General features: G+C 41.2%; 1 protein-coding gene across 1 annotated transcript; it reads right to left on the bottom strand.

The window, feature by feature from the left end:
- Positions 1-7,430: 7,430 nt before the first annotated feature.
- On the bottom strand, positions 7,431-13,498 carry paqr9 (progestin and adipoQ receptor family member 9). Its single transcript, XM_012861497.3, has one exon. The coding sequence runs from the start codon at positions 12,419-12,421 to the stop codon at positions 11,264-11,266; it is 1,158 nt and encodes a 385-aa protein (XP_012716951.2). The 5' UTR covers positions 12,422-13,498; the 3' UTR covers positions 7,431-11,263.
- Positions 13,499-25,996: the final 12,498 nt, after the last annotated feature.

The raw sequence follows: 25,996 nt of genomic DNA, 5'->3' as shown, positions 1-25,996 counted from the left end.
TTAGTTTTCTAAGGCCAATGGAAGGCAACATCTGTATATACTGTATCTTCTTCTCAGCATTGTAAGCTCTTATCTTTCTCAAAAGTAGAATCTGTCCTGCTGAAGGTGAGTACTCAAGTATCAGTGGTCTTTAAGATCCTCCCAGGATGGAAAGTATGTTGAGCTTATAGCTAGTGTTGCACTGATAGCGATACCAGTATGGGACGGGGCCCTGATCCAGCACTAATTTAGTGGTGGATTATCGGTGAGTACCAACAAATAGGACCGATACCATTTTGATGTTTGTATGTCACTTGAACGCAGCCTTCTCTCTCCCAACTAATATTATACATGTTATAGAAGTTCATGAAAGTTGCACTATTTTGGCCTTTGAGAGCCAAAACTCAGGGTTTAAAAGAGATTATTAAATTATTTATATAATTTTACTGTCTTACTGTTGCACTACTATTATACATGTCATATTCTCACAAATGTTGCACTATTTTGGCCTTTGAGAGCCAAAAGTTTATTCAACTATTATCACCCATTCCAGAAAGGCAATAAAAAGTTCTACTACCCTAAGTAGTAAGCAGTTCTTCATATATACACACACACATCAATTTCAAACAGATGGTATCGGTATCGGTCAATACTACACAGCCAGGTATCGAGTATCGTATCGGGGCCAAAAAATGCCATCGGTGCAACACTACTTATAGCTACATTGGACTCCTCCTCTGGATGGTTCAGTTTTTGCAGAGCTGATTGTTTCCCCATAGTCTTAAAAGTTCCTATATTTGTAAAACTGCTGGGTGTGCTGCTCGGTCGTGATGTCTCAAGGAGTCACTCAAGTTAAATGAAGAAATGTTAGCTGCAGATTTACCACACTGTTTTATTTTGAGCCGTTCCTCAATGTTTTCAGTTTGAACCGTGGAGTCAGAACTGGGTGCAGTTACAATGCAGCCACAGATGTGTTTTAGTCACATGATAGTCGCACTTTTCCAAAATAGTCAGGTGTTAGATGTGGGGAAAAAATCCCAGCGCTGAGTCCAGAAATAGGTTTTTATAGCAGCGTTTTCACTCAGCCACATAGTTAGATTGTCAGTGTTTTAATTGGGCAAATCATTGCGTTAGAAGCAGGTCGCTGACAATCAGCAGCCTTTTTCTCCCTCAAATCAAGAATGGAACATCTGGATCTAGCGATGTCACCACCACACACAGTGGACCACATGTTTACATACAGTGTATAAAAAGGACAGTAGCAGGACTATGTTGGTTAGCTTTTTGCCAGATAGGGTTTTGTGTAACTTTGGTCTTTTTTATTTTGATTTTCCTTCCACACATCTCTGACAGTAGTTTTCAGGAGGTTGGGCCCATTCCTTCTAACAGAACTGATGTAACTGGACCTGGTTGGTAAGGTTTCCCTGCTCACAACCCTCTCAGCTCTGCTCACAATTTTTCTAACGGACTGAGAGCGGGGCTCTGTGGCGCTCTCTACAAAACATTGACTTTGTTGTTCTTCAGATGCTTTGTAACTAATTAGGTGGCATGATTAGAGTCATTGGCCAATTGTCAGATATTTCCACTTAATGTTCTTTCCTTGCGATACCATCCCATACCTCCTGTATCAAAACCACCCCACAAAATGACGCGTCCACTTCCATACTTCAGAGTGGGGATGGTGATCTCAGGCTTCATGTAACAACGGTCATAATGACCCAACAGTTTGATTTTAGTCTCATCAGGCCAGAAGGACATTTCCCAAAAGCTCTTTGTATCTGAGTACATTTAAACCGTTCTCTGGCTTTATATGTTGCTCTTGGAGTAATGGCTTCTTCCTCTCTGAGTGGCCTGTTAGCCCATGTTGGTACATGCTTCATTTCCCTGGACAATGGCACTATCTTACTATCTCCAGCAGCATCTTTCTAAGCTTTTGTTCTGGGGTTAATTAGTGCATTTCACCCTAGAACCCGCTTTATCCCTGGAACATTAAAGCTGCCTTCAGTACCTCCTACCTACATGCTGTGATGGCGGGATGTTCCCCTGTTGTTTATGCTTCCATATAGTTGAATGAACAGATGAACCTGGAACCTTCAGGTATCTGCATATTGAACCCAGTGACTCAGACTTGTGCAGGTCCACAACTCTCTTCCTGACAACTTGGCAGTTTTCCTCAGCGTTTGATATGTTGCCTATCAGAAACATCATCATCCATGTTTTTACATATTCTTTGAATATATAGTAATCTTGGTGTATGTAAACTTCTGAATTTGAAGAAAGTAATAAAAGTGAGTAATCTAGCACATAGCAAAAAGCAACAGTTTGAGTCTACAGTTTATGTAAATGTGTGGTTTTAGTTTGCTGCAGCTAGAAAAGCAGAACAAATACCGCTTGTTGCGTTTTGGTGCAGCTTTAGGATCCTAAATGTTATTAATATCAAACAGAGACTTTTTTTTTTTTATCTGTTTGCACTTCATGTCTATCAGCGGAGAAGACCATGTTGTCCCACCATGCAGCAGATTTCCAAGAAGACTATCTGTATTGTCAGCCGTTAAAAAAAAGAAACACTTAGCAAAACTGAAAAAAGATGTCTACTCAAGAGTTTTTAGATGTTGGGCGTCTGTTTCTCTGTGTTCATTTTTTCTTAACTGCAGCTAAAGGTTTGAACCTTTTGTCTAAAATGACACAATGTGATCACTCCATTGCTGAGTCAGCAGTTGTGAGGTTTGTGATGTAACTGCTCTGCACCGGGGTCAAGGTTTCCAGGTAGTATGACATGCAAACCTCCGATATGTTGAACTTTTATCACATTCAGATCTGCTTATCAGAGGTCAGAGTGAAGTGTCAAATGTAAAACGGGTAAGAACGTATGCGGTTGCATCCTTTCCTGGGGTCTCATATTGCAGAACATTAAACTAGCTGGGCTTTAGCTAAATACTGCATGTGAGGAACATCAAAAATAGACTTGTTGTGCAGAATAGTGTAAGAGAACCTGACTCCAAATTAGGTAAGATAAAATCTTGTCTATAATGGCTGTGGGATACCTGGTGCACATCCGAGGTGTTTGTGTTGAAATGCTGAGTCTGCTTTACGGGAAATAGTTTATTTTCCGTTAAAGCAGACTCAGCATTTTAACACAAACACCTCAGAGCAACTGTAAAGCACGGTGGAGGGGGCCTGATGAGTTGTTCTGTGCTTACAGTAACTCAGAGCTTTTGAAAGGATGGTTCTGAGATGTGGCTGCAAAGATAAGACGTATGCAATTGCCTCAATTCTTCTCACCACCTCAGCCATTATAGCCGCCCCAGTCCATCTGGCAATATGTCATGAAAATGCGAGCTTTCACAAACAAAGGCGTGGACCTTAACTGGGGCGTTGTGAATCACAAAAACGGGTTCTGGTTCTTTATTTACGCTGCCTGGTCAAACAAAGCACCGGCATCAGATCCTCAAGCAATAAATCCAGCATTGGTTAGGCTGCAGGAGACCTGAAACTGGGGTGGAGGTTCACCTTCCAGCAGGACAGCCAGCCTAAACATCCAGTTAGCTACACCGGGATGGTTTAGATCAAAGCGCATTTGTTTGTTTGAATGGCCTAGTCAAAGTCCAGACCTATATTAAACTGAGAATCTGTAGCAAGACTTGAAAACTGATGTTCCAGTCTGACGGAACTTTAGCTGTTTTACAAAGAAGAAAGCAAAGCGTTCAGTCTGTAAATGACCTGCAGCTAAAGGTGGTTATACAAAGTGCTGACTTAGGGGGCTGAAAACAAATGCATGGAACACTTTTTAGATGTTTTCACTGTAAAAAATTAAAAACTGTGCAGTTTTCCTTCCACATCACTACATTGTGTTCATCAGTCACATGAAATAAAATGCAGTGAGATGTGTGCGGTACCCTGTGACAACATGTGGAAGGGTTGAGCCTGATACAATACTTTCACCAGGCTCTGTAGATAGCAGCAGCAGCAGCAGCAGCAGCAAACTGAGCTGCTGTCAGGAGGACCGTGAAAGCAAATACCATCCCCATCCTCTTACCTTTCTCATTTATTCTTAACTATTTGACATCAGATATTTGAACTCCTGTTACAAAGCCTGATGAATGTACATCCGTCTGTTAGCTTTGCTGTGATTCGGTGAAGCTCTTTTGGTTGTAATTGACGTGGAGCTGTCCATTAAAGAGCACTATCGATAAACATGGCTGGATATTCTTGACCAGGACAGCGGCTGAGCTTGTGTCCTGTGTGTGCTACATGGTACCAGACATGGTGCTTCTTATCACAGTCTGATCAGCTTCAGCAGAGGCCTTCCACAAAACAACCCCAGGCACCTCCTTTGTTTTCAGAAATCCCATCTTTAATGCTAAGGAACTGTCACTCAAGCCTTCTCTGACTAAGTATTATAAAGGACATTATGAAGTTTAACCATCCAAACCAAATAGGACTTTGGGACAGCACTCGTTGCTCAGGCTGGATGTGGTAATCCCTGCTGCTTTATTCAAAGCAGTCTGAGGTGTCAGGTCACCGGTTTGTTCTTTCACGCCGCTGCAGAAGAGGAACTGGGTGACCTGCAGGGTACTAGTTAAACAATGTATTTAAAAAAAAAAAGACAGGCATGTTTCTGTCTCTGTTTCATGGTGTTACAGTTCCTGTTTTCAGGTTGATTTCCCAGTTTATCACAATTGTAAATAACATTTTGGTCCCGTTCATCATATATTGACTAAATGCGTAAGTCCATGTTGTCCTTCCAGCATCCTTGTCCTGTCCAGCGCCATGTTTGTCTCCTAATGACAGCAGCTCTGGCAGGTCACATCTTGCTTGCTGTTTGTTTGCTGCTTAAGGCAGAGGGACTGAAAATGCCAGGGTGAGTGGAGGAGTTGCCATAAAAAGCCAGCTGCATGTGATGAGCACAAATGCATGACGCTGTTCAAGGTCCAGCTCCCCTGCAGGACATATCCAGAAATAAATAATCCACCAGGCTGAGAGGAAAGAAGGAAGAGACTTGCAAATCAGCACAAAGGAGGACTTTCACGTGAACACATTTGAATTATTCAAAACATTGAAAAGTGTGCAGCGACCTCTTTGTGATCTGTGTCTGGAGCTGTGTGAGGGCGCTGCTCTCCAAAACAAGTGGTTTGTAATGGAAGGCTTCTGTGATTATTGGTAATAGTTCCCTTTAGGGCTGGACGATAATTCAATAACAATATATAAATATATCGATCGATGGACGTATATCGATGATAGAAAAAAATGGGTCAATAAAATGTTCAATTGAATAACAGTTTTCCTTCCTTTTACACTCTAGCCTATCATGTGTAGATTAATATTACAGTCATTACATCCTCCCAACAAATCACAGACGCAGACGCAGAATGCTCCGTCACCAAGCTCCGCCCCCTTCAAAGAGATCAGAGCGCACATGTTCTTGCTTTCAATAAGAACTTGCAGTTTTGGTAAAAAGTTGGTTGAACAAAGGGTTGAGTTTGAATTCAGTGTTTGTGTCTCTTTATGTAAAAGTAGGTCACTAAGCAACAGCATAAAATGGTCAGGGATGCACTTAAAACAAAATGCATTGAATTTGTTGATGATTATTGATATAGATCTATAAGAGTGCTATTTCATCAATATGCTTTTTTTCTATATCGTCCAGCCCTAGTTCCCTTGTGATATAACCAGGAGCTTGATGGAAAAGTAATTACATCCTGGTAGCTCCGTCCTGTATCAGCACCGCCTCATCAGCTGATTGTCAGTCCATCTGGATCATTTTCAAACAACTATGAGAAAAGCAACAGGAACAAACCATCTTCTGCTGCTGGCCAGCTGGTACAAGACCAAGCAGTTAGCTGCCTTCCTGGTGGAGCTGGGCCGGACTGATCCGGTGCAAAGAACCAGCCGACAGCAGAGAGAGGGGCTGCCTGAGGATGGAGCCTGCAGCCTCCATAATCTACAAGTACAGGAGCGCACCCTCCCTCGTTAAATGTATCAGCTTGGTGTGATTTGAAAAACCTTTCCAACCCAAAATGTGACATTAACCCATTAACTGGAAAACAAGTAAACCAGATGGAGGGAAAAATAAAAAAAACTGAAAGCTGCGGTGATGTTTTTGAATAGGTGTGCATCCTTTATATAGGAACGTTTTGACCAATCTGTATAATATGATTGATTTTGACTTTGTAAAGTGCCTCGAGATGACATGTTTTATGAATTGGTGCTATATAAATAAAATTGAATTGAATTGAATTGAATCCCCTTCAACTATAATACTTAATGCAGTATCATACATTTTCAATTGAGTATTTACAAACTCTACTTTCTAAAGGTTCTCCTGTTCTTTCAGTGTGAGGGTATCTGTTGTCCTCAGGTATCTTCAGGTGTTCTTACAGGCATTCTGTCAGATTTAGCTCTGAACTCTAGCCCCAGGTCATTCCAAAACTAAACTTCTTTTCTAATGAAGTCATCTGTTATTGGTTTGGATATTCGCTTGGACCCTCCGTGGCACACACAAAATAAAACTTTCATTAACTTCAGGTTTCTAGCCTGAAGGTTTTGGGTCAGAACTCACTGTCATTTTAAAAAGTGTTCATGATTTTATCTGCCTATACAAAGATGAGGAAAAACAACCTCAGTGGATAGTTGTTTTTGTGGCAATCTGTGGCCCAAACACTGAAATCTGAGTTCATCTGACCATCATACAATCTCCCACAGGATCTGGGAAGATTTAAGCCAGGCCTAGATGTCTTCTTTGGAAGAAAATGATTGTGTCCGTCTACTCTACCTTTTAGTTTATATGCAGAAAATACAGCAGTTTGTTGCCACACAGAACCAGAACATGGCAGAGGTCACTGCAGCTCCTCTAGTTTAGTGTTGCTGCAGGCCTCTAGGCAGCCAGTTTTTGTCCGGTTTCTGCTTGGGAGAAAGATACAGTTATTTCCAAGGTTACCTCTCTTAATACGGTACGTCCTACTGGGACAGCTGAAGTTCACTTCAGGATAATAATTCCCCCCATAAAAGGTATTAGCGATGCACCAAAGGAGAAGTGTTTACATTGGATCAAATGGTGAAGAAAGCAGCACATTAGTTGAAAGGATTGCGAACATGTACGACCAGGTCAGTGCAGCATTTTTATTCTTAACATTGTTTTTCAGTTGGATTATGATGAATACATGCGACCTTGGAGGTTTGGGAATGATTTACTCAAAACAGGGGTGTGTCGACGTCAGCGTGCCACTGTCCTGAACAAATGAGTCAGGTTGGAGTTTCGGTATTATTCTTTTAAAACTTCTAACTGTAAAAAAGAAAGCAATGAACTCACTCATTTCCATTAAATTAGAATGCCTTCCCTGGAGGTCTTTAATATTGTATAATGGTAACTGTGCAGGTAGATCTGATGAAAATAGAAAATAAACTCATTTTGTCGTCAAGTACAAGGAAAAATAAAATTCAAACACAACAACTGTGATCCTTGTAATTTATTCAAAACAACTTAAATAAGTAATAGTGCTATTAAATAGATCAGTTATCATGATTTTTAACAAACAGTGTGCACTGTGCCCTCCTTCTCTAGTAATTCCTAATGAAATGCATGTCTAAATAATGCATTAGTCTCTCGAGTCACCCCTGAGTACATCGCTAAGATAAAGTAGTCTGACATTAACATTCACATACTGCTTAAACATTAATGGATTTAGTAGAGAGGAGGGATCAAAGTCTGGTTTAACGATGCTTACACTCAGTCACAGAATGATTGACACAGATGTTGTCTTGAGGTAGAAACATCACTTCGACATCAGCTGCGTATCTGATGAATCCCTCCGCCTACCCGTTAGAAAGTACTAGTTAACCTGACATGATACAGTACGGCTGGGTTGTTTTCTAACACCTCCTTTCCAAGTGCAATAAATCCAGATATTATACTTCTTCCTGAATGACTTGAAACATTAGCAGAGCTATGGAAGGTATGTGGCTTTAGCCATTTGTGAACTTAGCAACGCTGCCTTGAAGCACACTATGATGGTGGCCTAACACCTTGGGCCATTAAAGCCACCTTGTGTTTTTCAAGCAGTGTTAGAACCAGGTGCCGGTGGAAAATAGGCCACTTTATAAACTTATTGGATTTCTGCCCCTTGTTGACTGTTCAGATATTTAAAATGTCTCAACTGCCCCATTCACAAACAAAAACCGGTGCGAAACCGAGGCATAAAAAAAAAACTCTGAGCCTTGCAAAAGGTTTAAAGTGCACTATAACACATCTCTTGATTTCTTCTCATGTGCAAGTGATTGCAAGTAAATGTACAGAGTTCCAGACAAGATTTCTACATTTAAACAAACATCATCCAATATCAACCCTACACTTATGTTCCAAGAAAACATTATTATGATCTAGAAGTAATAATTAGCTATAATGGATCTGCATCTGCAAAGATATGACAGAAAATCTTTAACCACGCAGACAGTCTTTTCTTGTGATTTGGGAGGGAATGAATAGATCCAGTTTTCACTTGCAGTGTTCCAGTGTTACTGAGTCTTCGTGGATTCTTCAGCAGGAGAACATCTCCAGACGGAATATTCCAAGATTTTCCGATTTTTTTTCTTCAAAAGGTAGAACATGTAGGATTTACTGAGCAGAACCAGACATGCACTCAGAGAATGGCTGCACATCTGTTAGATGTGAATCACATCATGCGCCACATCTAAAAAGTGCAGGAAAGAGATTGATGAAGAGACATTACGTAAAACCATAAAAGTAAAATCCTTTTAGTTCCTCTTAGGGCATTTAAAAAGTCGTTTTTTAAACGGGAATCTCAGGCTATGATTTATTCATAAGCATGCCAGCTGTTAGCTGACAGAGCTAACTACGCATTTGCTCTCTTTCCAGTGTCATCATCAACATAAGTTGAAGCAATTTAAAACAACTAATCCAGATTAAGCACATTTAAAGCAAACTAAAACTCAAAATGTTGAAATACATGCCTAAGTCAGACAGAACATGATCTTGTAGCAGAGAAACATTGGCAGCAACGAGGCCTTGGCCTGTTTCACAGCAGCTACAAAGAGGTGCCTTCAGTCTCTGCTAAAGTGAGGTTAGCATTTCAGATCACACCAGATCTGCTGCCCGATAATCTCTGATCACATCTGGAGCAAACATACACAGGCCGCTTTTCACTTATTTGGTCTGGTCTACAGCTAAATGACATGAAGACGTGGTTGGATCTTTGACGTAGGAGGGGTTATAGCTAATTACTGTCTTACCTGCAGTAGACAACTCCTTAAAAGGAGTTTTACTTTATATTGCATTGAAAAAAATAAACAAAGTTCGGACTGTCCCAACAGAATAATGGCTTAACCACACTAGACTGGAGTTCTACCATTTTAAAACAACTCCAGAAAAATTCATAGTGGTTTATGCCAATGCTGCTGTTGCCATCAAGTTTAATTTATGTTCAAATGTAGAATTACCTACAATATACACCATAATAATATATGGTCCATAATAGAAACTTGAGAAACCTGTTTTACCAAATGGAATGTAAGGTAGAGGCGATGTACAGGCTACTGTAACGTTCATTTGTGGATCACTGCATACAGTTGTTGTCTTGCAGTCCGAATGTTGTGGGCTTGATTCCAGCTGCCTGAAGGCACACGTCAATGTGCCCCTGGGCAAGGCACTCAAACCCAAGTTATCTACCAAGTTATGTGTATATTTATGGCAGTGTGTTCGGGTAAATGGGACTAGTGTAAAGTGCTTTGAATGACCAGCGTGACGAGAAAACAACTGAGAAAATGTATGAACATTTGACCATAAATGGCCATAATATTTAAATAGCTGTAGTTTCACCCCACATAACTATTTGTCTAGCCAGATACTCCTCACATTCTGTTTTACATGGGAAGGTCGTAGCTAAAGACAGGGCGTTCCAGTCTTTGTGGTTAATAGCTATAGATTTCTATGTAAGTAACTGCCTAATACATATATGACTGAAAAACAGGAGCTTAATAACACTGCGTGTGATGGGAAGAAATCCGTTTTGAACCAAAAAGTATTTCGTTTTTTTTGAAAGCTGAGGTCAATAAAGGAAACATCTTCTGCAGGTAAGATACTAATCCCTGTTAACCTCTCCAGAGAACTCCACTTTTGAAAAAGAAAAATCTATCCCTTTAGGTTTCTGTTCATGAAGGACAACGAAAACAACCTCCTCCAACGACAACGTCTCCAAACAACCTATTCTTAATTTGAGATTGCTGTGCATCGCATGGCAAGAAAAGGCTCAGTGAATGTTCAATAGACAAGGAAATGATAACCTTAAATTCATTCTAAACAACATGTAATACTGGTTGATAAGTAAACTAGAAAAAGACATCTACATAAAGACACAGAGTAGACTCTAAATGTGATTGACAGCTGGTGGGTAATGGGACATCACACGAGCAGCAAATGCATTCAATGCACCACCAACAGGTTTCACGTTTAAATAAGCCAATGACTTATCAGCAGGACATCATTCGCTCGTCAAATTCAACTGATCCTTTTAGATTTGAACCGGAGCATGGCTTTTTAAAGACAGGGCTAGTTTGACTGGCCCTCTGAAAGTGCTTCGTCGTAAGACTTATACGAGGTCTCAGCTGTTTGTGTTACGGTCCCCAAGGCCGTGCAACTTCCTGCTGCAGGGCGCAAGAAAGAGGAAATGAGACAGGCTAAGACTTCCTGAAACCACAGAAAGAGTAGCCTGCCGAGGTAATAATAAATGACTAAGCAAGACGAAATAGGTTCCGTTAAATTCAAAGCCAAGGATAATCAAAAAGATAGAATAGCGTGAGAGGACAGGAAAGTGCAACAAAAGAGTGGACCTGAATAGAAACCTTAGGGGGAAACCTCAGAAACAGCGCAAAATGTTTCCATAAGCTCTAAGTAAAGGTCCTGCAGGTAATAAATCCCAACCTTTATCCTCAAGTGTCCAGACCGCAGAGGTAGTTATTGTCCTCACTAGTTAGACATCCTGTTGGAACATGCTGGAGCTCCTCTAGGGAAAAAACACTGGCAGGGCCTTTCAATATCCGCTCAACAAGACAGCTTCCCCGCGGTGAGCCCAGAAATAATCCTCTCACCTCCTCCTGTCCCCTAGTTCTCCTTGTGGAAGCTTCATGTCAGCCCCGGATGGGCTCAGAAGTTAGGAGAGACGTGGAATTCAAATGGGCAATATTGTTTTCTTGTGCAGTTTTTATCATGGCATGGCTTTGTAACTCATGTGCAAATCATCTTTCACAGTAATGGAGAAAGACTTCCCTTGGCTTAGCTGACTTTCATGTGTTCCACTGAGCGCTTGTCCTTCAGCTGGTCTCTCTGGGGGCCGTAGATACGGCTGGCTCGCCAAGAGAAACACACAATGATCGAGACAATGGTGGTCTGGAGGAGGAACATGACTCCGTAGGTGGAGGCGACGGTAGGTCCGGGCAGGCGGGAGAGCGTGGTGGGGGGCAAGAGGAAATCAGGGTTGAGCAGGATGGCCCTCACCTCAGCCTGGATCATGTGAAGCTCGTCGAGGATGGACAAAAATGTGCAGCAGTGGAACCACTGGTGGCTGTGGCCCCAGATGTCGAAGCGGCCGGGGGCCAGCCTCTCGGGGATCTTGCTGATGTTAAACAGGGCCGACGCCAGCAGCCAGAGCGAGTGGCGATAAAAGAAGCCGGGCATGGTGGTGGAGGCGGCGAACGAAGACGAGGTGGTGGAGTAAGGCGATCTGGTGAGGACACGGTAGAAGACGGGCGTGGAAGAGATGAGGAATGGCAGGAGGAAAACCAGGGTCCGTATGATGTATCGATGCTCCCGCCACCTCTGGCGCGTGTTGCAGCAGGATAGGACGCATATGATGGCTATAACACATGCACACGGCATGTAGTAGGTCTCAAAGAACAGGTCGAATTCTGGCACGGTGGAATAGGAAAGAGCCCCTGTATGCTCATGGTTTAGGTCTAAATGAGAACCGTTCCGGTCTCCTTTCTCCACTATCCCTGCCCGAGGATGGATGTAATAGTAGTATGCCAGCGATGAGCCAACGGTGTAGGCACTAATTGTGCCATAATCCACAAAGAAGCAAACCTCCCTCACAACCAGAGACATCGAATTCAGCAGGTGGGCCATGCTGCTGGCCATGAGCAGACAAAACACCCCAATAAAGTAGTTCCACATCGGGTAAAAGAACGGGGCGTTGGCATCAGGCGCACCATCCCAACCAAACATCTCCACAAAGTAGTAGGCAAAAACGAAAATGGGCAGGAAGTGTGTCCAGAAGTTGCCCGTTTCATTGGTGGGCCTGAATGCCGACAGCAAGCAGTCCCTCAGGCTGTAGTTTGGGAAGCGGTAGCCTGTCAGGATGAAGTTCTCCGTCACACGAGGGGGTACATCTGTGTGACTCAGCAGAGGCAACGGCCGACCACAGTTCAGAAGCATGATGAGGTAAGAGTATTTGCACCCTCGAATAATAACAGTCGAAAAACACTCGGTCGCTCCTGGTTCTGCCGGTCACAGCATTTTAGGTGATACGATTAATTGGTTATAAGCTGGTAAGGCATCCGCAGCCTGCCGAGGTTCTAAAGACAGCTCAGTCCAGCTCCTTCAGGATCACTGACTCCAGCATCTAGTGCAGGCCACATGAGTTCACGGCTAATTCAAACAGCAGAGCGAGAATTAATCCAGAGACAGAATGGCCAGGGCAGGTGCAATGCCCCCCACACACAGCCCTATAGGTTGCTTCATTTCCGCCCCCTCATTGGTCTCCTTCAGAATATTATCAAAGGTCAGCAAAAGTTCCAGTTTACGTAAAGCTTATCTGCTCGTGCCTCCTGTTCTGTTGCATAGGGCTTCTACTGGTGAGTCTTATCAGGCGCACATTCATGTGTCTTGTAATGCATAGTTTCAGCAGCAGCAGATAAAGACGAAGGTTTCTTATTGCAGGACTGTCCTACAAAGTTGAACAGCCCATCAGCAGCGGTCTGATGGATCCACTCAGCAGGAACGTCCCAGAAGATGCGTCCGTTGATCTCTGCAGGATGTAGGGCAAACTGGCCATTAGCGTTGGAAACGGTTTCCTCTGGCTTCCTCTGGCTTCTATTCCTCAGATCAATCTTGGTCCTTGGGCCGGTGTCCACATCCGACTTTTTATGTCAGTCAGCCCGCTTGTCATTGCAGCACCAAGTCTGCAGCGAGGAGTAAGCGCATGGCTGTGGGAGAAGAGCGTGCTGTGCAGTCCTCTATGCCGCAGGGATACTCCTGGAAGCGCCGTTTACACGCACCAACACGGTGGCTGAATCCCTGCCGGCGGCTGAAGCGCTGACTCCAGCGCAGAGCCCCGTGAGGATGACTGCAGCCGGCATTTCAGCGAAGACTGACAGATACTGGGATCAAGTTACAGTGGCCATCAGCACGCGCTTCCCTCCGAGACTTTCAAAATAAAACAGCGTGATGTAAGAGGTTGTAGAGGTCATGTCGTCCCTGGAATTATTCCAGGACGGCAAAATGGCGCAAGCCTACGAGGCTTGCCTGTCATTTCCATCAGTGCTCATTTATGAAAGCAAAGGCTCTACTCAGATGATCACAAACTTCAGAATATGCATGGTATTTATATATGATTATGAATTATACCAGTTTGTCTCACCATGACATTTGTTATAATTTGGTGCGATATCTAAAAGAAAAAAAAGAATATGACTGAGCTTCAAGTATAAAGCCATCAAAGCCACGACCAGCAGATTTAACTCAACTTCATTCATGCTGTACCTTTCAGATTGCTTGACAACACAAAACCATGAATATTTGAGCAATTTTTATGAATGAATTTGCCAATGAATTGTGGCTTGCCCACCTGCCTCCAAAACGTCCTGTGCCTGTGCTTGATATATACTGAATTGAAATTTCATATTTCATTGTTCTAACTGCCGTTAATTCATATTGTTTTCATATTTTTTTTAATGCATAATAATGTTCTTTGCTATATCCCTTATTTGTGTTATAGGCCTCTGTGGCACAATAATCTCCCTTCCGACATTACTAAATGTTCAAATCTAGTCTAATTTCTTCTTTTCATTTTATAATTAATTTATAGCGCATTTATAGTATTCCTAATTACTTCTGTAAGTCCTTTGCTCTTGTAAGGCATGTCCAGGTAGACTCTCGTTTTACACACCCTGCTGATCTGCAGCAAAACCAAAATCTAGAAATCTACAGATCCTGCTTAGTATGTTCATTACAGCATCTTGATTAGCCTTGGCATTATGCTGCATCAAACATGTATTGTTTTGTTTTATAGTTAGAATGTACATATGTAAAACTGCTGTGTACAGTTTCCGTATTTTATTTATACAGCGCTTAACATTTTAAATTTAAAAATGCCTACGTGCGGACCTGTTTGATCTTAACTCTTGGTTATATTTCCTTTGATCCAAAAGTTTCTAGCATAATTTCACCATCTTCCAGGGTGCATGAAGAGGGTCAATGAACTGGTAAGACAAAAACTTCTGCCATTCTTGAAGTATTGGGAGTATACTTTATTAGCAGACCAACACGTTTCAGCTAGTGGCCTTCTTCAGGCTCCACATTTACACAGAAAAACAATCAGAAAAAAATCTATGGATAATATATAAATACCAAACACAGAAATTAAATGGTTCTTATACTGTGTTATAATTACCTTTGGAAAAAAAATCTTCCCTGGGTTTAAATGCGTAAACTTCCCTGTCTCTCTGCTTACAAGGCAATAGAAATTGACTTACATTTTTTTTTTGCATTAAACGCTGTAAAAGCTTGTTCAATATAATTACCCAAGGGTAACAACTCTGGTCCAGATTCAGACTCCCTTCCCTAACAACCCTCGATCCCATCTGATGGCATGGCCAAATGTAGGGGCGGGGGGGGGGGGGGGGGGGGCATGCTGAATCTATGTCTTCATACATCCAGAAGTGCATGGAGGATGTTTCTGCAACCAATATTTTCCCCACATGGGCGATTCATAAACTCTAGATGAGCAATGAGGTACGCAACATGCTGAGGACATGAAATGCAGTGTTCAAGTGTGGGGACAGAGAGACACTCAGATTAGCCAGAGCCAACCGAACCACACCATGAGAACAGCAAAATGGTCAGAACATCCAGGGATTCTCCCACAATCCGAGAAACACACATGTGGCATCCAGACCAGCACAGACTTTTAAGTAAAAACAGTCCCCTGTTTTTACTTAAAGCCTTGCAACTTAGATGTAAATTGGTCGGATGTAAATCGGGAATGTGCAGTTGAATGACAATAAAGTCTGCAGCAAAAACTGATAAAATCACCTTTTTCCACTCAGTGACCTATTAAATCAGTTGTACAAATAATAATGTCTAATCTCTGTCACTGTGTTATCTGAATGTAGTCTTTCTAAAATTAGCCAGCCTTAGCTGCAGAAAATACTTTTGTTTTCTGCCCTGCAGTTGGAATATCGTGTCATATTATGTCATTGGCAGCTACAATAGGTAACAATGTGGAAAGGTATAGCAGAATTTAAATAAATCACTTTCTGGTTCATTTCTTGTTTCAGTTTGAATCTGTTGATGCAGGTACATTTAGTGCAGTTATATCCACTATATTGTTTATTATTATTATTATTAATTCTTAGACGTTGTCGAAGTCAAACATTTTTGTAAACGTTTGATTTTGAAAGGCCAGATACTCGAGCTTCCGGTGCAGAGCTGGAACACTGCGTTCTTTGAGGCAACTCGACGGAGTCCCGAACTAATTTTGAAAGATTCGGGTCGGTCTGCGCCTCCTCTCCGGATTTCTCGAGAAACGAGCAGTTCCTGTGTGCTGTGCACGAGGCAGCCTGAACGTGACCATACAATGAAGAAAGCCGCGAGCGGAGAGGTGCTTCAAACGCTCCCTCCTGCTGCCCCCATTAGGTAATCCCGTTACTCTCCACCCCCGTCTCTGCAGCAGGGCTCGCGCTTGTAGGGACGGTCTGTGTTGAACGCGCTACGTCACCAGTGGCGGCAGCTGCACATCCGGCGCCCAGGGCTGATGAGACCAGTCATACTTTGACGAAAAAAGATAATGCCCATTAGTGGCACTTTTTGATTAGGAAAAATAGGTTAACAAATCAAACTAAAAGAATATGTACTGAAATTAAAGAAATTCGTGCCAGATTTTTGTCTGGTCTGTATATTTGAATTTTGACACTGGCTGTAAGTGAAATAATCTCTGGATCCCCTTCTTGGCATGCCTGCATACTGTTCCGTGGTCTGCAGGTGTACCAAAGCCCCGATATTAGGTCCTGGGGAGGAAAGATAGATACTGTAAAAGTGCAGTTATAATAGAAAAGAAGAGCACACAGGGTAGAGATAGGCTAACAATGCCATGACCCAGTTGTAGTTTAATACATAGCCCATACTTTGTGTACACTTTACTATAAAAACACTCTTACTCCTTGAACTTTTACAGATTTTATCACAATGCAATCATATTCAATTTATTTTATTTGTAACATCAAATAGTGCAAAATGGTGAAGTGAAGGCAATACATTTTGGTATATATATATATATATATATATATATATATATATATATATATATATATATATATATATATATATATATATATATATATATATATATAAAAAGAACTAACTGAGACAATTGACAAGGGGCAGTCCTCTCTATTGAGCTTTTCTTTAGTCAATTGTGGCATAGCTGTCATTAAGGAGCTAGCTCTGGCAGATTAAGTGGAAAACATCAGTGAACTTTACTTTCCAGATCTTATCACAGAATCTTAGCTTGGATCTGGACTTTGACTAGGCCATTCAAACTCTTGAATTTGTTTTGATCTAAAATATGCCATTGTATCTCTGTTCAAGGTTCAAGGTTACTTTATTTAGATTTGTTCTGCAGTGGCTCAAGACACTCATACTGTATACATACACACACATATAGCCATGGACATAATTGTAGGCACCCTTCTGTTAATGAAAGAAAAACCCACAATGGTCATTGAAGTAACTTTGAAACCATCAAAAGTAATATTAAATAAAAATTTACTGAAAATTGACCAAATAAAATCAAACATTCCTTGAGAATTGTGGATCTGTGTTGGCCAAGTAGTGGACAATGCTTCCCTGATGATGCCTCCGCTGGTTCCTCCCAACCACATCTCGCTGGCGGGAACGCTGGCCGGGCGCTGGCTGGGCACCGGTGGCTCCTCCTCCGTCTCTCTGTCTCTCTACCCGTCACTGGGGAAGATGGACCTTTTTGCACAGAGCATCACAGACTGTATGTTTAGGGTAGTCCACCCAGTCTCAAGTCTCCCACAGCCTTCGTCCAGGATTGTCCATCTTCTCATCAAGTCTGACCAGCTTCTCTGTCCCTACCAAAGATAATCACTCCCGCAGCCAAATGCTGCCACCTCCATGTTTAACCAAAGGGGTGGTTTGTTCAGGGTGCTGTGTTACTTTTTTTCCATCAGTAATGTTTTTGGATGTAGCCCAAAAAGTTGGCCTCATCTTTTTCCTATTTCCAGTCTTCCATAAAAGATGGATTTGTGGAGTGGATCAATAGTTTTCCTGCCAAGAGACTCTCTCACCAGAGATGTGGAGGTCTGGAGCTTCCACAAAATTCTGATCAATGCTGCTTACCTGTCCCACCCCAATAACAAGTTTATAGAGTAACAGTGACATTTATTAAGTGTTTTCCACTGCTTGCGTTGTTTTATATGCGTTTACTTACTAATGTACTCTATATGGAGTTCTATTCAAAGCTATATATAAGTCAGGACACACCCATAAACATTTCATAAGAATAGTTGAAGAGTACAGCTAAAGCTGCCTCCGTCTATCCTTCTTTTAATCCTGTAGCACTCACACAGCTTGCCAGATGTCAGGAAGTCTTTCAACCAGCCATGCTGGAAGAATGAAAGGCAGAATGAAATGATGATAAAATGGCTGTTATGCAAAACCACCCTGAAAATAAGAAGCCAGCAACATCTAAGTGCAGCAGATGGTAGATGAGCGCCAACATGACAGAGTGGTACAGAAAATGTGATTGATATGAAGGCTTAACTAAGTCAGTTCATTGGACAGAAAGGAAATTAATAGGAACCAATGCAAGTAATTATCTCTTAAAACCACAGTGAACAGCGTCATTGAGTCCCAAAGTGTCTGGGGATTACGATGTAAAATGCTTGGAGCGTCCTCTTCATGTATGAGACTGTAGTTAGTGTCTGTGTGTAAACAGGGCAGCTCACCAGAGGAACAAATCTTGGCTTTATTAGTAACAGAGCTGTGAAAAAATGTGTGCCTCTTACAAATTTATTGTTTTTGTTTTTTGTCACATATGCTCCAGATCATTGAACATTTATTATGAATGAAAACCTTGGCAAATAGAAATAATTCATTCTGAATCGTTCTTTTTTAATGTAAAGATCCAAAAGAAATCAACCTGTCCCACAAATATCCAGTAAAATACACAGAAGTTTTTAATTTTTAGTGACAGAATGTAAAAACGTTTCAGTGTATGAACGGCTCCATATCTCATTACAGGAATACATGTTCCTTCTCAACGCTGCTGTTTCCCTGCAGTGTCGGGAGATGCCTTCCTCTACCGAAAGTCAAATTGTGACGGCTATGCAAGGCAAGGCAACTTTATTCCTATAGTACATTTCAGTAACGGCAATTAAAAATGTTGTACATGTACAGAAAAGAACAACATTACAGAGAAAAGAATATTGCAGTAGGTCAAGATAAGTCGGACTACAAACTTAATGAAGTTTCAGTTAGCTTTCGGGTCTGATCAGTGGTCGGTAGCTGAAGCAGCTAAAGCTGTGTGCTAACTCTTGATTGCTCCCCTGTTGGTCCAAAAATTATTACTTCAGTTTTGTTTATATTCACCATTAGAAAATGTTGGCTCATTCATTCAATGATTTCTTCTTACCATTTACTCAGTGCTTAAATGGGCTTGTAGTCACCTGGTGACATGGTGATGTAGAGCTGTTCATCGTCTGCATAGTTATGGTAACTGATGTTGTTTTTTTATGATCTGAGCTAGAGGGAGCATGTAGATATTGAACAGGAGGGAACCCAGGATGGACCCCTGGTGAAACACACATGTGATTTTTGTCATCTCTGATGTAAAGTTACCTACTGATACAAAAAATTCCCTGTTCTTTAAGAAGGATTTAAACCAGTGGAGAGCTGTACCAGAGAGGCCGACCCAGTTCTCCAGGCGCTCTAACAGAATGGAGTGATCGACAGTATCAAATGCTGCACTGAGGTCCAATAGAACCAGCACGGTGGTTCTTCCACAATCTGCATTTATATGGATGTCATTAAACACCTTGATAAGGGCGGTCTCTGTACTGTGGTGAGCACGGAAGCCAGACTGGAAAACGTCAAAGCGGCTGGTCGTTGTTAAGAAGGTGTTTAATTGTTGAAATACAGCTTTTTCAATAATCTTACTGATAAAGGGGAGGTTTGAGATGGGCCTGTAGTTCTGGAGTAGACGTTTGTCTAAATTGTTCTTTTTCAGCAGTGGTTTGATATTTGATGTTTTTAGAGACTGTGGGAATACACCTGACAGAAGGGACATGTTTATTATCTGAGTCAAATCAGGCGTTATGACAGGCAGAACTTTTTTCAAGTGTCTGCGACACAACACAGGCAAAACATCATAATAAAGAGGAACTGATGTGTTTTAATACTGTCCATATCAAAAAAAAAGTTAATAATGCTATACACTACTAGAAAATGAGTTGTAATGCAGACTATTACGGTGTTTGTTTGTAGTGACTGTGTCGGACACCGGCGCCATCTTGTGACGTAACAAGGGTTAACCGGTATGTAAACAACTATACTGGTGAATGTTTTCTTCTAAGCTTTTTTAGTTTACTTGGCAGACTTGTGACATTTTGTCAAAATCAGTTTGAGTAGGCGACAACTTTGGTACTGAACGTGATATGAATATACAGACGGCCCCTTTAATCTTTTAATTTTTTTCTCAGTACAGAAGTTCATTCATTGCAGGCGCTGGTGGAGTGGAGCATTACGGTACTAGCGTTCAGTTTTTCGACACTCCCTTTTTCACTTCTAACTGCTGGAACACTACTCCACAGGGATTTGTTCAACCTTCTCTTTAATTGGAGCGATGCAGTCGATGATGTCTGAGGCTTTAGACTGAAAGTTGTCTACTAGTTCATCTACTGAGTTACAGGACAAAGTGGAAGTAGAAGAGTACGTTTGGTTAAACGTTGTAGTAGCATTGTCCTTAAAGATGCAATTTCTAAGGATGTTTCTTTGGCTAACTGAGTCATTGGAAATGATGCTTTCAAAGATAACACAAAAGTGTTTAGATCAGGTACACTGACCTTGGAAATGTTTAGTCCCTTAGTGATGATCAAGTCTAAAATATGTTCCTGTTTGTGTGTTGGTTGTGTAACTTGTTGAGTCAAACCAACGTTTTTAAGTGTGTCACACAGTTCTTTTGCACTTCTGTCTAAAGGGTTGTCAGCCTGAAAGTTGAAATGTCCCACAATAATTAAAGAGTCACAATCAACACATATCACAGATAGGAAGGTCATTAAAATGATTTAAAAAGTTTGATTTGGACTTAGGAGGCCCGTAAACAGTCAAGAACATAGTTTGTGCCAGGCTCTTTACCTGGAATGTTTTGGTTAGCTGTGTCCTGCAAAAATGAAAAGCTTGGAATGTTGACGGAAACGTATTGAATCATTTAGGGTACTTAGTAAGAAATGAGGAGTGGAAGAGAACAAAAATTCAAGGCAAGATGAATCATGAATAAACCTAAAATGTCATGCCCCAGGGTGTCCGTACTCAGAGCACAGCTGCAGTGAAATCCAGCTCTGTCACAACATGTTTAACATCCCAGGATGTTTTAGATAAAGACAGAGTTCCTAAATGTGGCAACGTTTTTCTCTGAGGCTTGGGGATAATTAAGGATGTTTTGTAGTGTATTTTTTGAAGTGTATGATGTGTTACTTGATTTACAACTGGTTTGTTGCTCTTTTTAAATGGGCCTCAGCAAAACGAGACGTTAGAAATGCTTGGGAATATGAGCGCTGTTGGGGAAAAGACCTTGTATCAGTTCTTGAACAGGAAAGGAAAATAAGTCACTGAGATCTATCCATCTGGAAGGGGTTACAAAGCCTTTTCTAAGGCTTTAGGACACCACAGTGAGATCCATCATCCTAAAAAATAGAAAACATGGACCAGTCGGTACCTTTCCAAGAGTTTGAGGTCTACCAAAATGGCTCCAAGAGTTCATCAATCACTCATCCAGGAGGCCACAGAAATAAACAGGAAACAACATCTAAAGCTAAGCAGGCCTCACTGCCTCATTTGTGCAGTTGAATGTTTGCTGGCAAATTTGAAGGAAATAAAAAAAACATACATAACTGCAAAGGATAAAAATTCAGTCTTATAAATTCAATGACTAAAAGAGGCTGATACTAACGAGACTATTTTTCTTCCCAACATTTAAAGCAGCTTTGCAATAAGTTATTCTCTAGCATTTACTCGAGTGCAATAGTTTGCAATCTGAGAACAGCACATGGTTCCCTTGCCTGTTTGATTACAGAACCCTCATAAACAGACTGCAAGGGCAGAGGCTGAAAATGTTACCCTATTATTTTCATGCTATATTTAATTATATTACCAAGAATAGCTTTATAGAGAATCTGCATGATCTTAGATTTGACTCCAAATAGTGTGAGTCTTCCCAAAAAGTTTCTTTGGGCTCGCCTGGAGCACATGTAGTCAACATGAGCGCTGGAGCACAAAGTGTTGCACATGACGCTGCCAAGGTATTTAAAGTTGTGCACCTGTTCAACACAAATGTTGTCAACTATCACATGGTCATGGGCTGTCAATCCCCTAGAATCAATGATCATTGCTGTTGTCTCACTACTCAGCATAAGGCTGTGATCATCACACCATATTTTTAAAGTTACAATCTTCGTGGTTTACACAAAGGGCCATAATTGATCAGGCTTTTCCAAGCAAGCTAAATTACAAGATTAGACTGCAAGGTGCTAAAACATGTCTCCAGAAAACCCTCAAATATCATCATGGTCCTACAGCAGGGTCTTGCTATTGCTGATATAAAAGTGCTTGTCTGTACACGCAGAAGGAGACTGCACAGGTTTTACTCTGATGGGAGGTGTATGAGCAGAAAACCTTTGATCGCTAACAAAAACACAAATCTCCAACTAAAGAAAGAACGTAGACAAAGACAGGGACTTCGTCAACAATGTTTTTTGGACCAGAACAGTGAACCTGTTTGGCATAAACCAAATACAACAGTCCAGAAACAGAACCTGAGACCATCTGTGTAGCATGGACTGGTAAGACGGCTGATTCAAACAGCAGGGGTCCCTCTAGCTGTTAAGGGGCAGAGTTTCCTAACATTTTTACTCACTTAGAATGATGTCATTTGTTTAATAAGTGAAACCCGGTCCAAATGTTGGTGTTTACCTGTAATTAAATCACTTTCTAGTCTAGAAATAAAAAAAGACATTCTTATGTGAACATTTATTAATACGGAACAGAATACTTTGATCGGGTTCCTGCTGTGTTCAATCCCTGAGTGACTATGTGTATGGTTGGTCGCTTTGTTCCTCGCTCTGACAGACTGGTCCAGATTGGAACATGTCATGTAGAATTGACTGCATAACAAGCTCTAACAAAACTTTGGCGTTTCTTCACTGCATCTTTCAGGTAACCCTCTAACATATCAGCTATAGAATTTATTAGAAATTATAGTTGTCTCTGATCCCCTGTTGCAGAACCAAAGATTGGCTCTTCTAGCACGATCTCGTGATGTTACTCTGCAGCAGTGTGCATTCTCAGCATCTGCTGGGAAACCCTCATGCTCAGACAAAAACAGCCTTGGAGCACAGCGCCTGGTCTTTAGAAACAGAGGAAAGGGAGGGAGGAGAGGCTGGTGCAGAAAGAACATTCAGTACCAAAGCCTGCAGAGGAAGGAACTGAGGTATAGATAACAAAGAACAAAGATTGGAGGAGTCCAACAAAAGATTGGAGGGATATCGTTTGTAACTGAGCAAACCCTGTGGTGTGAAGCTGGCATGTGTACACAGGACCCAAACAATAGGGTGGAAATAGACTAGCTAACCTTCCTCTCTACACGCAGACCTTTTGTTTCAGCTGTGGTGCTGGTTATATAGTTTCCCTATAAAATGATAATGTGAAGCAGCCAGTTGGCTGTCAACCACATGCATCTGTTTGTACTTTTCTACAAAGCAACGGGATATGCAGAACCATGCTAAAATATTCACACCCCCTGAACTTTTCACACGTGTCCCGTTAAAACTAATTACATTTAATATATTATATTGGGACTTCATGTGGTAGACCAATACATGGTAGTGTTGTTCCCCTTCATAGTTGTGAATGGGAAAGAAAAGGATTCATGTTCTTCAAAATGTTTTAAAAACGAAAATAAAAAAAAACCTGCGCATATGAATTCATGCCCTAGGAGTGAATACTTTGTAGAGCCACCTTTAGCTGCAGTTCAAACTGTGGCCCTTTTGGAATATGTCTCTAGCCACTTTGAATCTACAGACTGAAAGTTTTGCTCCTTTGTCCTTAACCCTCATGTAGCCTTCAGGTCATGAGGACCCAAAACCGATTTTAAAAGTAGAAAAAAGACACTGTTAGATATTACATGAGAGTACAGGTTGCTGGAGCTGTTGAAAGCAGTTATTAGGGAAAAGACTGATAATTCACTGGCAGCGTGGATGTCACAGATGTGGCATACATAAGACAATGGGACTGATAAGCAAACAACATTTATCTCGGGACAGCACGTACATGTGGATAAATATGGACTCAATCTGACAGATAATACCCAGTGGTGACACGTTTTCTACTGTCAACATGTGAGGGGTGTACCGCTCTTGCAAGGGCGTGTCCCTGCTGATCCATAAGAAGCTGATGTAGCCATCATTCATGGGTTGCTTTTCCTTATTCTTTTTCCCCAGGTAATACCGGTTAATAGAGCCTTAGTATCAATCTGTTCCATTTCTCTCGCTTGTTTAGAATAAAAGTGTTAAAGTATAGTTTCTGTTTGGAGAGTCATTTCTTACAAAAGAAGTATTCAAACAGGATGCAGTGGCATCTAACTGCCGACAGGGGGCAGTAGCTTTAAACAACACCCTTTATGATATTTTTTCAACTTGAAATTTGATGACTTTTCCTAGATTGATGCCAGCATTAGATAAAGTGTTACCTTTATTCATATAACCATGTAAAGTTATACAAAAGTTACACATATTGTCTTGGGGTCAATGTGACCCAACAGTCATCAAAGTCCCAATCACAGAGTCAATTACAGAACACAAAGATGTGAAAATGCTTTAGTTCTGTCTAAGGTTTATCAGTAGCAAGCAAAAACATGACAAAACATGTGGTCTTTTCCAGCTGAATGCACTGCCAGTACACTTCCTGGATTTGGAAGCCAAGGGGGTGGCACTATAGATGAGGGTGTCTAGAAATGCCGGAACATGATCTCATGATCGAAATGTAAGCAATACTGCCACCTGGTCATTCTGTGTGCAGTTTCCCATCCTACAAAGGGCAAAAAGAGCAGGACAGCAGTGCTACTTGCTGCACAATTCTGCTACTAATGTGTACATAAATACAATACGAATGTTGCCCATCAAATACAAAAAAATAATCCAGTATACAAAAAATAATACAAATAGCAGTGTCATAAAAGCGAGTGGCATCTCCTGAATAAATGCAGCCTCTCTGCTATTTGAAAAGCGAAAATTCAGTTATTCACTCAATTTGATGTGAATGACAATTTGTTCTTTCAGGCAAAATAGATTTGGTGTTTGAAATAAATTAAACTGCTTAATGTCTGGGATTTAGTGACCCGGAGGACACAGGGTGTATACAGAATATGAGGACCATAGGAGGGTTAAAAAGCAGCTCAAGCTCAGTCGGATTGGACGATAACATCTTTGAACAGCATGTTTTGAGACTTGTCACAAATTCTCAGTTGGATTCAGGTCTGGCCTTTACTAGGCCATTCTAACACAAGCTTTCATCTAAAAACTATCCCATTGTAGCTCTGACTGAATGTTTAAAGTAGTTTTCCTTGTGGAAAGTGAAACCCTGTCCCAGTATCAAGTCTTCCGCAGCCTCTATCCATCTCCCATCATCTCTGACCAGTTTCTTTGCATCTGGGAAAAAAACATTCACAGCATGATATTGATGGTGCCATGTGTTGTTATTGGGACTGTATATTCAGGTTATTATGGTATAAAGTATTAGTTTTACACTTGGGGAACTGACACAAGACTTCATATTGCTTTATTTCAACAATCTGGCCGGATCTGTAGATCCTTTGAGCTCCCCCTTGAGATAAGATGGTGTTCTTGGCAGCTTCTCTCGTTGATTCTCTGCAACTATCAGTTTAAGTCAGAGGTGTTGAAAGTTGGGTCCTGGGACTGGTTTTGTGCAGTGTAATTTTGGTGATTTTAGTTATTTAAAGAAATGTTTTTTTGGTTTTTGAGTAATTTTGACTTGCAGATGTCGGCCCATGTGATAAAACATTTGGACATCACAGGTTCTAAAAAAGCGCTGACTATTCTCCACTTAAACCAAAGGTGTTCTTGAGACACCATTTTTCTTCCATTAAAATATGAACACAGCGTTTCTGAAGGAACTGAAATCTACTGCAGGATGCTCAGAGCTTTGTAGGCCTCAGAAATAGAGACATGCCAAGAAATACATCTCTAATCGGAACCTGTTGGGTGAACACAAATATCAGGTAAACCGAGTAAAACCCAAGTTGTTCTGTATTAGTTCAATTCTAATTTCATTTAATTTAAATTCTGTCTGTTATGGAACCTTTTGCATATGAAAATGCTGGCAGCCTTTTAGAGGTAAGGTAAGGATCTACACACACAGCGTATTATGCTAATCATTAATAAAAGATGTGAAGCTTAAAATGTCACTTCTAAATCACTG

The sequence above is a fragment of the Fundulus heteroclitus genome, chromosome 14, assembly GCF_011125445.2.
Source record: "Fundulus heteroclitus isolate FHET01 chromosome 14, MU-UCD_Fhet_4.1, whole genome shotgun sequence".
NCBI classification, from domain to species: domain Eukaryota; kingdom Metazoa; phylum Chordata; class Actinopteri; order Cyprinodontiformes; family Fundulidae; genus Fundulus; species Fundulus heteroclitus.
The sequence above is the reverse complement of the archived record's forward strand: the minus strand, read 5'-3'. Positions and strand labels throughout refer to the sequence as shown.

What these genes read in the sequence shown, in the direction of transcription:
- paqr9 (XM_012861497.3), bottom strand. Translation starts at nt 12,421, where the DNA reads ATGCTTCTGAACTGTGGTCGGCCGTTGCCTCTGCTGAGTCACACAGAT.